We start from the raw sequence: 18,502 nt of genomic DNA, 5'->3' as shown, positions 1-18,502 counted from the left end.
GTGAGTTGTATGTACTTTTTCAATTTTGTACTTGTATTAGCGTTATTCACACAGGTCCTTTACAGGTTACAGGTGTGACCTGTGAAGTGCTAAGTATACACGTTAGAGCTATATAAATAAAATATACACACACTGTATATGTACAGCACTTACTGTACCTACCTCTACTACAATGTAACCTGTAAAATGCTAAGTACACCTAATGTAATATAAATAAAACATACACATAGTAACTTTTCTTGTAATGCTTTGTTTATACACAATGGCTGAAAACATTAATCTACGCGGCTGCCCAGCAGTGATGTGCATTTTAGCGCTGGTCAATAAATGACCTTTCCCACAGGATATTGGTTTATGTCATTTGGTTAATCGGGGTTCGGGGTAGTTAAGGGGGGAGTGAGCTTATTATGCGCTTTTACAACACTACGGAATTTGTTGGCGCTATATAAATAATAAAATAATAATAATAGTATTAATAATGTGCTGAGGGCCAGACCTCAGTGGGAATTGAGAATAAAATGATTGTCTGAACCATTAAAAAAAATAAGTCAATGGAACTGTGAGCACACGGTTTGTTTAGTAGTGAAATGGTGTTTCTAGCTAAAATCTCACTGTATAAAGAACGATTACATAAACACACCTATAGCTGTAAATACACAGCCTCGTGTCGTGCTAGAATGATGTGTCAGATAGATGTCACTGCTTGGAATACACAAAACATCATTATGACAAACACGGCATTTAGCTGAGAGTTTAGCGCTGATATATAAATAAGTACCTCTTGCCTTATAATCGTTGCTTGCAGTTTTGCGGAGGTATTAACACGTGTGTAGGAATACGTCAGATGACACTGGCGTTAGAATGTGCTTTGTTGTTGATAATCCCTAATTAGCCTTGCAGAAAATATACAGAAAATATAATAAAAAGGAGTGGTTCATTAAGCTGTCATCTTAACACTAATGGTATATGGCACGCAAGGAGAAATACCTCCATATATAGAGAGGAGTCATAAATCACAGCTCACAGGGCAACTCAACTTGGGAATACGGGCTGAGGTCAAAGTTAAGTCATTCTCTTTTTATATGCTGCATTAACTGCAATTGCATAATGACAACAGTACAAACTAAATTTAAAAAATGAACTTTTATTTGAAATCCTTAACCAGTGGTATAGGATCCAGATGGAAATCCTTTGTAACGAGCATTATAACGAATAGCGGATTTGTGTTTGATGTTTGTTTATTTTATTTTCTGTACATTATTTCGTTGTTTATATTCCGCTCTGTGTACAACTAAACATTAGACTTAGTCACAAGTTTGTTTTGAGACAGCTTGTCCGAATCGAGTGCCTTTTAGCACACACCTGGACCAAGCGATCGTCAAGGTGTGGATTAAAAGACATTTGATTCAGAGGAACCATGTAAAACAAACTCAAATCTGCTCAACCTCTTGCAATCAAACTGGCCTCTCTAATCCGCCTATTTCCATGGGAAAACACTGTGCAGAGTTATTTAATTAACTGAGAATTCAAAGTGAATTTCAAATCTAAGGCCAAAGTAATCAAACCCTGAGCATAGTTGACTTTTTTTTCCAGTATAGCGACTTTGGTCTGGAATTTGAAATTTACTTTGATTTCACTTTGAATTCTCACTTTATTAAACAACCCTGCCAGTGTTTTGTTTCCTCGGTCTGTGTCTATTCAGCGCTGTTTGTGAATGCTTGGCTTTATTCATTCCTGCCACCTGCACTGGGGGTCCGTGATGCACAGCTGCAACCATTTACAAAATAAATAACATTATTCTTCCTCTAACTTCAACCGATATGAATCTGCAGGGATTTTATTCCACCTAATTTAGTGCTTTTTATAATTCAGCAATAGATTTGTGGATGCCTCGTTTTAGCTGCGACAAACGGATCAAATTCCGGTTAATCTACGTCCGAATGAATCGATCGTCTGAGATTTACCCGAGGGAGTCTTCTAAGAACCCATAGGTGAAAACTGGGTGAATCGATTCGTTCGGGGGATGTAGATTTAACAGGAATTTGATTTGTTTGATGCAGCTGAAATGGATTTGTCCACAAGTCAACTCCGCGTAACTCATCAATTACAGAATAAAGAAACTCATTGTTAGAATTGAACACACCATACACTGCCCCTCAAAGATCTCCCTGATCTGTAGATAAAAAAAAAAAAGTTAGAAAAGAGAAGATTAGCAGGGAGGTTCTAAACATTTCAAAAGACTATGGAGAACACAAAATAACTATCTCTGGTCTTATCCTTCCACCTGTTGTCAGCAAGAAGCTTTAAAGGGACACTATAGGGACCCAAACCATTTCAGCTCATTGAAGTGGTCTGGATGCACTGTCCCAGCACCCTTAACCCCGCAAAGCTAATTATTGCAGTTCTGTATAAACTGTAATAATTAGCTTTGTGGGGTAACTCCACCTGTCTATTAGACAGCCACTAGAGGGATGTTTGTGAAAAATAAATGTATATGTAGAAAACCACACCTGTTTCTCATGCAACTGGGCACCTCTATCTTAGATCCCTGTCAATCATTGTTCTAAATTCTGTCCTTCGCACCTGAGAAAGCTTCGAGAAAAGGAGAAATGGAACAATGTCTCCAATATTTCCTCTCCATTTGCTAAGCTTGCGCCTGTTTTGCCTTCACTGAACCGGATTTTAATGTAATTTGCTAAATCTTTAATATAGATGGAAAAGTCTCTTCTTTATCCCCAAAATATAGCTGGAACAGGACCCATCGAAGAATACTTCCAGAGCTGGCTGGCTTTAGATACTGCAGACACGGATAAATAAATAGCCTTTGAAAGGGAAGTGGGGTTTTGCAAGACTAAAGAACAAGCAATTTGTGAATCCGATATATTTACGGGCTAAGCATTGTTCTAATTATAGTTGACGGTTCCTCTTTCTGTCACCGTTGTGTGGAAGCGTTTACTGGGGTGAGGAGGGCAGTGGGGTTTCACGATTTGCAACATCGGGAGGCATAGAAGTGGAACAGGAAGGGAGTCGGGCTGGCGAGTGCACGACAGTGACTAATTCGTGTAACTGGTGACATGGGGGGAAACGAGTGTGGTGACAATGGCGCAACGTAACCCAGAAATGTGCACACTGCAGGCTGACTGGCCCCGGTAGCCAAGGCTCGGAGTCCTGTTGAAGTGTTATTTGTGGAAGATAATTCCTGTGTCGCTCTACGTCACTCTGGGTCACTCTACGCGTTCTGAGGAATTTGTTCTGGTGTGCCCAGGAGTGGAATAACAGAGAGTAAACCTGGCAGCACCCAAAACCGGGACTGTCTCACTAACTCCCAGACATTTGGGGGTTAGAGTTCCCTGGAGCCCTACCACTGCAAGTGCTGGAACAGCTTGACTTCTCACTTGAGGATCGCCAGGATCTACTCCTGCCTCTACTACTAATGCACTACAGAGCTCCCTAACAATAAAACTCACCGTAATGTGCAGTGTGTATGAGTCTACCACAGAGCTCCACAGAAATAAAGCTCACAGTAATGTGCAGTGTGAGTCTATCACAGGGCTCCACAGAAATAAAACTCATAGTAATGTGCAGTGCGTGAGTCTATCACAGAGCTCCACAGAGATAAAACTCACAGTAATATGCAGTGTGTCTCTATCACAGAGCTGCACAGAAATAAAACTCACAGTAATGTGTGGTATGTGAGTCTATCACAGAGCTCCACAGAAATAAAACTCACAGTAATGTGCAGTGTGTGTCTATCACAGAGCTCAACAGAAATAAAACTCACAGTAATGTGCAGTGTATATGAGTCTATCACAGAGCTCCACAGAAATAAAACTCACAGTAATGTGCAATGTGTGAGTCTATCACAGAGCTCCACAGAAATAAAACTCACAGTAATGTGCAGTGCGTGAGTCTATCACAGAGCTCCACAGAGATAAAACTCACAGTAATATGCAGTGTGTCTCTATCACAGAGCTCCACAGAAATAAAACTCACAGTAATGTGCAGTGTATGAGTCTATCACAGGGCTCCACAGAAATAAAACTCACAGTAATGTGTGGTATGTGAGTCTATCACAGAGCTCCACAGAAATAAAACTCACAGTAATGTGCAGTGTGTGAGTCTATCACAGAGCTCCACAGCAATAAAACTCACAGCAATGTGCAGTGTGTGAGTCCAATGTGTATGAGTCTATCACAGGGCTCCACAGAAATAAAACTCACAGTAATGTGCAGTGTGTGTCTATCACAGAGCTCCACAGAAATAAAACTCACAGTAATGTGCAGTGTGTGTCTATCACAGAGCTCCACAGAAATAAAACTCACAGTAATGTGCAGTGTGTGAGTCTATCACAGAGCTCCACAGAAATAAAACTCACAGTAATGTGCAGTGTGTGTCTATCACAGAGCTCAACAGAAATAAAACTCACAGTAATGTGCAGTGTATATGAGTCTACCACAGAGCTCCACAGAAATAAAACTCACAGTAATGTGCAATGTGTGAGTCTATCACAGAGCTCCACAGAAATAAAACTCACAGTAATGTGCAGTGCGTGAGTCTATCACAGAGCTCCACAGAGATAAAACTCACAGTAATATGCAGTGTGTCTCTATCACAGAGCTCCACAGAAATAAAACTCACAGTAATGTGCAGTGTATGAGTCCAATGTGTATGAGTCTATCACAGGGCTCCACAGAAATAAAACTCACAGTAATGTGCAGTGTGTGTCCATCACAGAGCTCCACAGAAATAAAACTCACAGTAATGTGCAGTGTGTGTCTATCACAGAGCTCCACAGAAATAAAACTCACAGTAATGTGCAGTGTGTGAGTCTATCACAGAGCTCCACAGAAATAAAACTCACAGTAATGTGCAGTGTGTGTCTATCACAGAGCTCAACAGAAATAAAACTCACAGTAATGTGCAGTGTATATGAGTCTACCACAGAGCTCCACAGGAATAAAACTCACAGTAATGTGCAATGTGTGAGTCTATCACAGAGCTCCACAGAAATAAAACTCACAGTAATGTGCAGTGCGTGAGTCTATCACAGAGCTCCACAGAGATAAAACTCACAGTAATATGCAGTGTGTCTCTATCACAGAGCTCCACAGAAATAAAACTCACAGTAATGTGCAGTGTATGAGTCTATCACAGGGCTCCACAGAAATAAAACTCACAGTAATGTGCAGTGTGTGAGTCCAATGTGTATGAGTCTATCACAGGGCTCCACAGAAATAAAACTCACAGTAATGTGCAGTGTGTGAGTCTATCACAGAGCTCCACAGAAATAAATCTCACAGTAATGTGCAGTGTGTGTCTATCACAGAGCTCCACAGAAATAAAACTCACAGTAATATATTAAATAAATCAGTTCCATAAGTTGCTTTATGAGGTTCTCACAGGTGAGATTGCTGATTTTGCATTTTGATAGATTTTTCCACTTCTGCTATAAAAGTGCCACTTCACGGTTTATATTTTTAATTCTAAACATTCAAAGAGCAGTTTCCAGCACAAGGGGGTGATTTAATATCAAATAACTCGTTCAAACCAGAGGAGTAGCTAAATTAAGGATAAAATTCAGCCTTTTGATAAAAAGTGAAAAGGTGTTATGTCCCTTTAAGTGCTGCTTCTCTGAATATATTTCTATATATTATTATATATTTTATAAAAAACAGTTACAATGCTGTGATTCCATTACAATATTCTTCCATCTCGGGGTATTTAAATATAAGTTTTAATTAATTTTCCAGCTCTCAAAAATGAGGAATACTGAGATCTCTCTCTCGTTATCTCTCCGTTTATCCCATTATAGTCCCACTCACCTGGAATTCTCGCACGTTTATAGGAGGTCGAGTGGGGTGTTTATGGTCCAATAGGATTTGTAGGGTGACATTGAGAATGGCGTCCTCAGTCAGGTCCTGGTGTGTATACGATTTCCATGTCAGCCCCAAAAACTTGGTCCAGAAATTTGGGAAGAACGCCAGACCTCCTGGAAAGACCACACTCCCCAGCAGCAGGATGCTTAGGGTCCAAGAAACATGTGGAGCCATTTACTATGGAAGGGACGGGCTACAAAACAAGAGAGGGAATATTTATAAATACATCACCTGGGAATTCTAAAATCTCATCTCCATTGCTACAGTTTCCCAAAGCCATACCGCCCAAGTGTTCCTATCGAGGAGGGACAGTCCCTATCTTGGGCCCAAATTCATCTGTTCCTCTTTTCTAGGAGCTCCAAATTGTTGGCATATCTGAGGGTATAACAGAGCTCCACAGCAATAATACTCCCAGTAATGTGTCTGAGTGTATAACAGAGCTCCACAGCAATAATACTCCCAGTAATGTGTCTGAGTGTATAACAGAGCTCCACAGCAATAATACTCCCAGTAATGTGTCTGAGTGTATAACAGAGCTCCACAGCAATAATACTCCCAGTAATGTGTCTGAGTGTATAACAGAGCTCCACAACAATAATACTCCCAGTAATGTGTATGAGTGTATAACAGAGCTCCACAGCAATAATACTACCAGTAATGTCTCTGAGTGTATTACAGAGCTCCACAGCAATAATGCTCCCAGTAATGTGTCTGCGTGTATAACAGAACTCCACAGTAATAATACTCCCAGTAATGTGTCTGAATGTATTACAGAGCTCCACAGCAATAATACTCCCAGTAATGTGTCTGAGTGTATAACAGAGCTCCACAGCAATAATACTCCCAGTAATGTGTCTGAGTGTATAACAGAGCTCCACAGCAATAATACTCCCAGTAATGTGTCTGAGTATATAACAGAGCTCCACAGCAATAATACCCCCAGTAATGTGTCTGCGTGTATAACAGAACTCCACAGCAATAATACTCCCAGTAATGTGTCTGAGTGTATTACAGAGCTCCACAGCAATAATACTCCCAGTAATGTGTCTGAGTGTATAACAGAGCTCCACAGTAATAATACTCCCAGTAATGTGTCTGAGTGTATAACAGAGCTCCACAGCAATAATACCCCCAGTAATGTGTCTGCGTGTATAACAGAACTCCACAGCAATAATACTCCCAGTAATGTGTCTGAGTGTATTACAGAGCTCCACAGCAATAATACTCCCAGTAATGTGTCTGAGTGTATAACAGAGCTCCACAGTAATAATACTCCCAGTAATGTGTCTGAGTGTATAACAGAGCTCCACAGCAATAATACCCCCAGTAATGTGTCTGCGTGTATAACAGAACTCCAGAGCAATAATACTCCCAGTAATGTGTCTGAGTGTATAACAGAGTTCCACAGCAATAATACCCCCAGTAATGTGTCTGCGTGTATAACAGAACTCCACAGCAATAATACTCCCAGTAATGTGTCTGAGTGTATTACAGAGCTCCACAGCAATAATACTCCCAGTAATGTGTCTGAGTGTATAACAGAGCTCCACAGTAATAATACTCCCAGTAATGTGTCTGAGTGTATAACAGAGTTCCACAGCAATAATACTCCCAGTAATGTGTCTGAGTGTATAACAGAGCTCCACAGTAATAATACTCCCAGTAATGTGTCTGAGTGTATAACAGAGTTCCACAGCAATAATACTCCCAGTAATGTGTCTGAGTGTATAACAGAGCTCCACAGTAATAATACTCCCAGTAATGTGTCTGCGTGTATAACAGAACTCCACAGCAATAATACTCCCAGTAATGTGTCTGAGTGTATAACAGAGCCCCACAGCAATAATACTCCCAGTAATGTGTCTTAGTGTATAACAGAGCTCCACAGCAATAATACTCCCAGTAATGTGTCTGAGTATATAACAGAGCTCCACAGCAATAATACCCCCAGTAATGTGTCTGCGTGTATAACAGAACTCCACAGCAATAATACTCCCAGTAATGTGTCTGAGTGTATTACAGAGCTCCACAGCAATAATACTCCCAGTAATGTGTCTGAGTGTATAACAGAGCTCCACAGTAATAATACTCACAGTAATGTGTCTGAGTGTATAACAGAGCTCCACAGCAATAATACCCCCAGTAATGTGTCTGCGTGTATAACAGAACTCTACAGCAATAATACTCCCAGTAATGTGTCTGAGTGTATTACAGAGCTCCACAACAATAATACTCCCAGTAATGTGTCTGAGTGTATAACAGAGCTCCACAGCAATAATACTCCCAGTAATGTGTCTGAGTGTATAACAGAGCCCCGCAGCAATAATACTCCCAGTAATGTGGCTGAGTGTATAACAGAGCCCCGCAGCAATAATACTCCCAGTAATGTATCTTTAAACTACAATAAATGTGTTTAGAAATCAGTCTGTGTATTAAGATACATTGTTCTTGTTCCGATTTACATTTTAGTTCTATAAATTGTTATTAGTAAGTCAGTAAAATTTCTCAGAACAGCCCCACCCCTGGCCACACTCCCACCCACACCCCTAGAAATAGAGTTTCCCTCTGCGTCTGTTTGAAATGTTGGGAGGTTTGCAGAGCTGTTATGTTGAAACACATAGAAGCGTATTTTTTTCTTAGCTTTTTTTATGTGGTTGCCACCTGACCGTAGGTCACTGTACCCCACTCACAGCCCATTACCATACTAATTGTAATATGCCCACTCAATGCAACCAGGGGCGCCCGCCCTGACCTTGTTCTATTCTCTCAGCCGGGTTATGCACTAAAGTGCGAATTGTCACAAATTTTAAGTTTAAATTTCTCAGTCAACTATATTTACATTTCAGCTATCTTGGCCTGAATGTTGAAGTTTGAGTTTACTCTGAATTCACAATTCAAACTTTAGATTACCCGCTAGGTGTCTTGCCATTGGCTGTGACTGAGTGTTCCGTTTTGTCTGAGTAAAGGATTAAATAATGAAGAAGGGTAGTAATAGCCAAAATACTCATCATTTAGCCATCTGTAGCAGATCCATTAAGATCCGTATTCCATTATTTATTTATTTTAATTCTTTATTTTTGCGTGCAAGGGATAACATAAGAGCTTACATCGCCACAACAGCGGTGACAGGCAGTACATCGACATGTGATACAATGCATTGGTATGGCGAGTGAGGAACTTGCACATTTTTAGATTTTAACATGAAAAACATACAAAGGTTTAGCACCCATGGGTGTCACCTGGATGATACTGACATTGTTAAGGTAGCCAAAAGGAAACTTCAAAACATCAACATTATCATTATGCAGGCGTTTCTTACAAAATCAAGTGACACATATTGGGATTGCTTAAATGATATATGGTAGGTTACATGAGAGTAGCAAGAAAAGGTGAGCTTCTGAGAGCAGACCATATAGTGGTACCCCCCCTAGAGGGTTCGTGACAATTATAGGATCTTTGAGTGTATCTAAAACTTACGGGGAGGGAGGTGCACCCCCTTGTCTGTGTAGTGGTTTAAAGAGAGTTGGACCAGATGTCCGGTAGGGTCTATTGGGAGGGGGTGGGGGGATTAAATTGCCCGTGAGGCATATCTGGCGGTGATCAGAGCGCTAGGTGACTATCTGGACAGTTTTCTTAGCAGAGTACTTGCCGCAATCCGGTAAGGCAAGTGTCGCCATTGGTGTGCGGCTATGTTACACAGTGCAGAGTAGCACTTATTAGTCTACTCATAAAATGAGGAAAGAAATAAAAGGCAACAATAACTGAAAAATAATTAAGCAAGCAATCAAAAGATAAACATTAAAAGATAAACGTTAAAAGGTAATATCAGTGGTGGTGTTGGGTAAGTCCCGATGTAATGAAGGGCTGTCTTGGCTAGGGTGCCTTCCTGCCGGTCGGACTCAGCCATGGGAGTCAGGTTAAGTCTCTGGACACCAATTGAGCTTGAACCGTGCGGGGAGTGAATTCCGGGATTGTAGCCGGGTCTAGGTGAGCTAGTCCTGAACCAGAGGTTGCGCTTGGGCTAAGGAGCCCCAGCTTACACAGTTGGTCTTCCAGCTCTTTCGGAGTGCCCACACGGTATGTTTCCCCTTGTGCCTGGAATCGGACGGTTCTTGGGTGTCCCCACCGATAGGAGATGTCGTGTGCTCGCATGAGCTGCAGATGTGGACGCAAAGAGCGGCGCCATGCCAGTGTGTTCCTGGTGAGGTCCGGGAATATTTGCAGTGTAGCTCCTTCAAACCCTATCAGAGACTTCCCTCTCACCGCAGTGAGGAGTAGGGCCTTGTCCTGCAGGGACTGGAACCGTACAATGAGGTCCGGCGTTGCGGTTGTCGGTGCGCTCGCGGGTTTCTGTAAGCGAAACACGCCGTCAAGTTTTATTGCCTTCGCCTGTTTGTGAGGGATGTATGCTGCAAGGAATCGCCGTAGGAAATGTGGTAAGTCCAAAGTCTACAGTGCCTCCGGTACACCTCTAATCTTGAGGTTGTACCATCTCCGCACATCCTCCATGGCATCGAGCCTGCTCGTGGCGGTAAAGTGCACCTGCTCCAGTTCTTCGATCCTCTTCTCTGCCCTGGATAGTCTTGAGTCGTGGGTATTGCGTGCCACCTCTAGTTGGGCAATTTTTGTTGTTGCGCCCTCCATGGTCTTTTGGAAGTGGGCCATGTCTCCCGCTATACTGGTGCGGAGCTCCGCAAGCATTGTTTTTAGCTGAGCGGCAGTGACCGGTTCCCTATCTTCCAGCTTGCGTGGTCTGGGTCCCGTGTTTAATCTGAGGGCAGCCCCCTCCTCCGGCTCGGCATAGAAGTCGTCAGAGGAGTATGAGGATCCTTCCTCGAGGGACACCATCTTGTCCCATGCGGCCTTCTGTGTGCTGCGGAGCATCTCACCTATGTTTCAGCTCGGTGTGTCTTTGTCCGCTTTGGGTTTCTTATTTTTCCGACCCATATTGATTACGGTGCGTCGGGCAAGGTTTGTAGCCTGTTTGTTCACCAGGTAGCCAGGGCCGCCATCAGGGGGTGACAACCATAACGGTTGTCACGGGCCCGGCGGCCCTGGGGGGCCCGGCCGCCCGGGCCCCACGTGTAGCAGCGGAACTGCGGCGCCCGCACGCTGATGGGGCCCATCGGGTGGCCTTAGGGCACTTCAGGGGTCCGGTCAGCGCTGTGGCCGTGGTATAGCGCGACCGGGCCCCTTTAAAAAATATAATTGCCGCCGCAGCGCAAGTGCTGCTGGGAGGAAGTAGTCACTTCCTCCCAGCTCACTCCGCGCGGGAGGAGGGAGCGCCTACCCGACAGCCTGCCCGCCCGACAATGAAGAGGGAGAGCCAGCCGACTGACAGTCCCATCAGCACCAGCCAGCCACCCTCCTGCAAAGACAAGGTAAGAAACAGGAGGGTGGCTGGAAAATGAGCTCTGTCTGTCTGTCTGTGTGTATGTCTGTCTGTGTGTATGTCTGTCTGTGTGTATGTCTGTCTGTCTGTGTGTCTGTCTGTGTGTATGTATGTCTGTATGTGTGTATGTATGTCTGTGTGTATGTCTGTCTGTGTGTATGTCTGTCTGTCTGTGTGTATGTATGTCTGTGTGTATGTATGTTTGTGTGTATGTATGTCTGTCTGTTTGTGTGTATGTCTGTCTGTTTGTGTGTATGTATGTATGTCTGTGTGTATGTCTGTCTGTGTGTATGTCTGTCTGTCTGTGTGTGTGTGTATGTATGTCTGTGTGTATGTATGTCTGTGTGTATGTATGTCTGTGTGTATGTCTGTCTGTCTGTGTGTATGTATGTCTGTGTGTATGTATGTCTGTGTGTATGTCTGTCTGTGTGTATGTCTGTCTGTGTGTATGTATGTCTGTGTGTGTGTGTATGTATGTCTGTGTGTATGTCTGTCTGTGTGTATGTCTGTCTGTGTGTATGTATGTCTGTGTGTATGTATGTCTGTGTGTATGTCTGTCTGTGTGTATGTATGTATGTGTGTATGTATGTATGTTTGTGTGTATGTATGTCTGTCTGTTTGTGTGTATGTCTGTCTGTTTGTGTGTATGTATGTCTGTGTGTGTGTATGTATGTATATGTGTATGTATGTATGTGTGTATGTATGTATGTGTGTATGTGTGTATGTATGTTTGTGTGTATGTATGTCTGTGTGTATGTCTGTCTGTCTGTTTGTGTGTATGTCTGTCTGTGTGTATGTATGTATGTGTGTATGTATGTTTGTGTGTGTGTCTGTCTGTCTGTGTGTGTGTATGTCTGTCTATGTCTGTGTATGTCTGTCTGTGTGTATGTCTGTCTGTGTGTCTGTGTGTGAATGTATGTCTATCTGTATGCATGTCATTATGTGTATGAATGTCAGTGTATGTATGTATGCATGTCATTATGAATGTGTGTATGTCTGTCTGTATGCATATATGTCTATGTGTATGCATGTCAGTGTATGTATGTCTGCATGTCATTATGAATGTGTGTCTGTATGAATGCATGTATGCCAGTATGAATGTATGTCATTATGAATGTGTGTATGTATGGATGTCAGTGTCTGTATGGATGCCAGTATGAATGTATGTCTGTATGTATGTATGCATGTATGTCTATCTGTATGCATGTCATTATGTGTGTATGAATGTCAGTGTATGTATGTCTGCATGTCAGTATGAATGTGTGTATGTCAGTATGAATGTCTGTCTGTATGTCATTATGAATGTGTCTGTGTCTGTATGTCCTTATGCATGTGTGTCTGTATCTATGTTAGTATGTGTCTGTCACTATGTACGCCTGTGTGTCTGTATATGTGTGTATGTCTCAGTATTTGTGTGTCAGTATGTATGCCTATATGCGTATCAGTATGTGTGTCTGTTAGTATGTATCAGTGTGTGTGTGTGTGTGTGTATATGTGTCCTTTTGTATCAGTGAATGTGTTTGTGTCTGTGTGTGTATTCCTGTGGGCGGGATTTGGAGGCGGTCTCTGTGGGCGGTTTTGGAGGCGGGCCCCCAGGGGCCCAGACCCTGAGCTCAGTTAGGGGCCCCAAAATTTCTGGTGGCGGCCCTGCAGGTAGCCTTTCAAAAACAGCCTTTTAGGGCAACTTATTGCAGAGCTCGGGAAAGTGTGGCCGCTCTGGTTCACTGCTAGGCCCGCCCTCCCGTAGTCCATTTTTATCCTAACCTAGGGCTGCCCTTTGTAATAATTTACTTTGAAAGATAACTTATGAGCTAATTGTGAAAGTCCACAGAGGCAATATATTTTAATGTTTTTCTGACTTGAGAATCTACTGATAAAACAGAATGAGGAGCACAGCCATAGAGGTAAAGAAATGTTTTATCAATTGGGTCTAATATCACAGGTATCCCAAAATAGATGCCAACGCTCATTCAGTGTCTCCTTTTCTAATGATACCTCCTCCCCTCGTCCTGTCTCGGTTGGAGTTCCCCAAGGCTCTGTCCTTGGTCCCCTTCTATTTTCCCTTTATACTGCCTCTCTTGGCAAACTTATTACCTCGTTTGGATTCCACTACCACCTGTACGCTGATGGCACCCAGATATATCTCTCCTCCCCGGACCTCTCCCCTGCCGTCCTGCAACGTGTCACTGCTTGCCTTTCTTCCATCTCTGACTGGATGTCCTCCCGCTTTCTGAAACTCAATCTCTCTAAAACTGAACTCCTTGTCTTTCCTCCTCGGCTCCTCCTAATACTGATCCCCCTCTCTCGCTCTCCCTTCAAGTCAGTGATATCCACATAAGTCCATTCTTGCAGACGCGCTGTCTTGGCGTCATACTTGATTCTGGAATATGCTGGCGTTATATAAATACCAGTAATAATAATAATAATAAGAAGAAGAAGAAGAAACCTCAACAATAATATCAAAACAATAGCATATAAAGTATACAAAATATACCATAGTCACATATATACACGAAACACAGCAGAACAAGCCAATGGTGTATTCCTAATGCAGGATCATATGGATACCTAGAGGAAATTAGCCAACAAATAATACATACCGTCAGACAAATACCAGGAGTAGAGCTCTCTTGATAAAGGCATTTCTGCAGAAACGTTGGCGACTCTTGATTTTTCTCTCTATTCCTGGTATTTGGCTGACGGTATGTATAATTTGTTGGGTGATTCCCTCTAGGTATCCATATGTTCCTGCGTTAGGGATACACCATTGGCTTGTTCTGCTGTTTCGTGTATATATGTGACTATGGTATATTTTGTATATTTAGTTTGCCTACCTTTTCTTAATTCTCTGACTTGAGAAAACAACTTGTTACATTGACAAAACAAGTTTATGTTGAATAGGCAATGTGTTATGTGGAGGGGACAACTTGCGATGCCAAACTTGTTTTCTTGAGATGATTAATTAGAGAAAACAAGTTATATTCTCAACAAAAAAAGGCAGAAAATAAAAGAAAAATGCCTGGCATCTCTGGGCTCCGGTAACGAATTGTAAAACAAACCAAATTACATAACACTCCGCACACATGTACACAGGCTCACACCTCTGTCTAACGTCACAGAATGTATGCACTGCATGAGTACACGCCTTTAACACACATACATGTCAGCTGAGTCATGAGTCATACATGTCAGCTGAGTCATGAGTCATACATGTCATACCACCGATTACACACTAGTCCCAAAGAAAAAGATAATGATGATGTTTCACAATCCTGGAGGGACGTATTCACTAAATGGTGATCTGAAACCCAAACTGCAACCTGTGGAAATAGCCCAGCTGTAACAATAGTCTAACGCAGTTATTGTTTCAGTTTTTGTTGTCACGGCAATCACGGTTTAGTGACTATATCCCTAATGTAAATGGGGCCCTGGTTTGGGGTGTGAAGGTAATTTTATGACCATGAACTTGGATCACGTTTACATTTCCTACAGGTAACTATAGCTATAGGTAACATGAGTGTCCGGGGGCTCCAGAATTTTGGGGTGCTGCGTCCCAATATTTACTTTTTTTAAGATTTATTTTGAACATTGAAGAGGTGTTCTGGGTATGTCCCAATGCTGTCTTACAACAAAATACTCCCCCTAATCTCTATATCACCTTAACACACTACACAATAACCCCTACATTACCCACAACACACAGCACATTAACCCCTACATTACCCAAAACACACAGCACAATAACCCCTACATTACCAAAAACACACAGCACAATAACCCCTACATTACCAAAAACACACAGCAGATTAACCCCTTCATTGCCCAAACACACAGCACAATAACCCCTACATTACCCAAACACACAGCAAATTAACCCCTACATTGCCCAAACACACAGACCATTAACCCTACATTGCCCAAACACACAGCAGATTAACCCCTACATTGCCCAAACACACAGACCATTAACCCTACATTGCCCAAACACACAGCACATTAACCCCTACATTGCCCAAACACACAGCACAATAACCCCTACATTACCAAAAACACACAGCAGATTAACCCCTTCATTGCCCAAACACACAGCACAATAACCCCTACATTACCAAAAACACACAGCAGATTAACCCCTTCATTGCCCAAACACACAGCACATTAACCCCTACATTGCCCAAACACACAGCAGATTAACCCCTACATTGCCCAAACACACAGACCATTAACCCTACATTGCCCAAACACACAGCACATTAACCCCTACATTGCCCAAACACACAGCACAATAACCCCTACATTACCAAAAACACACAGCAGATTAACCCCTTCATTGCCCAAACACACAGCACATTAACCCCTACATTGCCCAAACACACAGCAGATTAACCCCTACATTGCCCAAACACACAGACCATTAACCCTACATTGCCCAAACACACAGCACATTAACCCCTACATTGCCCAAACACACAGCACAATAACCCCTACATTACCAAAAACACACAGCAGATTAACCCCTTCATTGCCCAAACACACAGCACATTAACCCCTATATTGCCCAAACACTATACTTTAACCCCCATATTACCTTAACACACTACACATTAATCCCTACATTACGATCATACACTACACATTAACCCCTATATTACCGTAACACACTACACAATACCCCTGTATTACCTTAACACACTACACATTAACCCCTATATTGCTATCATACACTGCACATTAACCCTTACATTACCGCAGCACAGCATATAAAAGGTAAAGAACAATGAAGCCCATATTAGAGGAATATAATGACATATTTCACTTTCTTCTTTACTTCTCTTTTATTTTTGTCTTTCCTTTCTTCCTTTCCTTCTAACACTAACAGGATAATTCACTAAACTGAGAAAGTGTATTTCAAGTTTCAGGACAAAATATCTGAATTGGATAAATTCTCTAAGTCTCCAGATTGGCTCCATTGGCCGAAACTTGAAATTCCCTGTGAATTCTCACTTTGTTGAATAATCACAATAGATTATCATGTATCACGTCACTCTCGTCCCTTCACCTCAGGTTTTACCAGCATGCATTCCCTCTCATTAAGTCTAGTACAGGTGCAGAGATGGTCCTATTAAATCTCATTCAACGCCCATTCTATGGACTCATTTTCCTCCATCTGTTCATTAATCCCTTCCATCATACGATGATTAGTTCATTTTCTGCGTGTTTTAGCGAATTTGCATTCACTTATTGTAATTATTTAAGGTTCCCGTCACACGCACTTCGCCTTATAGCAACGTACACACGCTGGGATTGGTATGTGTTGTACGTTGCCATGTCCGTGGAGTCCCGTGGGGGTCTGTTTAGTTTGTTTATTAATGATCTTACAATGGGCAATGAAAGTCACGTGCCGGTGTTTGTAAATGACAGAAAACTAGGCAGGATAATACAATGTGAGCAGGATATCAAGTCTACCGAGAAATTAAATGGATATATCACGGAACCAGGCAGGCAAGTGGTAAATGAAATTAAATGCATTTTGGGGTCAGGACCCACAAACAATTGGTACCCTACTTGGGAAGATGCAGACTAGACTTGTGCTCATATCCCATTAGGTTGCGCTAATTGGATAAAATGCCTGTTAATCATTGGTTGAACGAATCCATTTGTTCGTCCAGCATTTCACAGTCATTCGATTCGTTTATCACAGACTAAGCAACAACACACAATGTCAGGCAGCAGTAAGGTATGCATGAAATAGATTAATTCAAGAAAAGAACATTTATTTTTTCTTCTTGATGTACCAATGGTAAGAGAATTGCAAAAGTAGGAAACAGAATTAATAAGACAAAAGATTTTACCTACAGCAGAGGAAAAGGTTTCTTTAAAGGAAGAACAAGAAATACAGGGAATTCTTTGGCTAAAGAGATTATTTTAGATTTCAGAGAATATTGTAGTAAAAAATAGTTCATATGCGAGGGTGATAGCTGGCTGAACTTGATGTAGATGAGCCTTTTTATTTTATTTCTTTACAGCCTATTTAGCAGACATAGGACAATCAAATCTGTTTCTAGAAACTTCTACAATTTAATAGAAGGTCTCAGATCACCGTTTTAGAAATTGTTACTAAAAATAATTATTTTTCCAGTTGTTTGTAACATTCAAGGGCTGGAAATGGAATGTGCCGTTTCAAATCACATCAAAAATGTTCAGCTTGCTTTTCTATCCTGTTAGAGGTCTCTTAAGATACTTCTTGTACACATTAGTGCAGATGTAAAACGTGTAATGAACAAAACATGATTGTTCCCAACCCAGTCCTCATGTACCTCCTACCAGTCCAGGATTTAGGGATTACCCTGTTGTGTCTAAAGTGTTTTATTTATTTTTTCTCTTTTTCTAAAAACACCTTCGACAACTGGGTAATCCCTAAATCCTGGGCTGTTAGGATGTACTTGATGAGTGGGTTGGGAACCACTGTTCTAGAACAGGCTTCCCCAAACTCCGACCCTCCAGATGTTGCTGAACTACAACTCCCATGATTCTATGAATGAAATAGTTGGGCTGAGAGTCCTGCAAGATGTGTATCACGGCTTTGTACCTAACTCACGATATGCTGAATCCAATTTTTGATTGTGATTACAAATATTTTGTATAATGAGAAGAATATGTTAAAAATAATTCAGCCAAACAGTTTGGATTTTCTATTTGTTTTCATTATGTCAATCCTGTAGTGTAAAGAAGCAGCATCACACCTTATTTGGATAGATGGATTACAGAGGATCCCACTTTGTCTCGAAGACAGGCTCGTTTCATCACATAGGCGGAGAAGGTCGGATCCCATGAAACAAAGGGCTGTCTGGGGTGAATTAATGAGCATTACAAAGTCCCATGAGACATCAATTGTGTTATCAGGAGTGTTTCAGGAACAAGCCCCAATCATTTTGTTGGAATTAACAACCAAGCGGGTCAGGGGGTGTTAAAACTTCAGATCATTAAAAGTCCTTCAGAACAAAGAATCGTACAAAGAGCCAGTGAGCAGGTCTCTGATTAAACCTGGACAGTCACTGTAAGAACCATACAGAACAAACAGTAATTAAACAAAATGACTCATTTATCAGTCATTTCAAGAGACCCATATAACCATTCAAATCCATAAGATCTATATATTTCCAAACACGCTCATAAATACAGGGAAGAAACCTGCACATTAAGGACATAAAAAGGGAGATATAAATCTGTGAAA

At 41.8% G+C, this 18,502-nt stretch overlaps 1 protein-coding gene across 3 annotated transcripts in view; it reads right to left on the bottom strand.

Moving 5' to 3' along the window:
* The window catches only part of VWA7 (von Willebrand factor A domain containing 7), a 35,670-nt gene that overhangs the window by 16,237 nt on the left and 931 nt on the right, over positions 1-18,502 (bottom strand). For 2 of the 3 annotated variants that reach the window (XM_063431388.1, XM_063431387.1), the window contains exon 2: positions 5,823-6,069. In XM_063431388.1, coding sequence (XP_063287458.1) covers positions 5,823-6,050 — 228 coding nt within the window. In that variant the 5' untranslated portion in view covers positions 6,051-6,069. Of the gene's footprint in view, positions 1-5,822; positions 6,070-18,011; positions 18,140-18,502 lie in introns of those variants that run through there. The other variant, XM_063431389.1, reaches the window with a different exon arrangement.

This window comes from Pelobates fuscus, chromosome 9, assembly GCF_036172605.1.
Source record: "Pelobates fuscus isolate aPelFus1 chromosome 9, aPelFus1.pri, whole genome shotgun sequence".
Classification (NCBI taxonomy): Eukaryota; Metazoa; Chordata; class Amphibia; order Anura; family Pelobatidae; genus Pelobates; species Pelobates fuscus.
The sequence above is the reverse complement of the archived record's forward strand: the minus strand, read 5'-3'. Positions and strand labels throughout refer to the sequence as shown.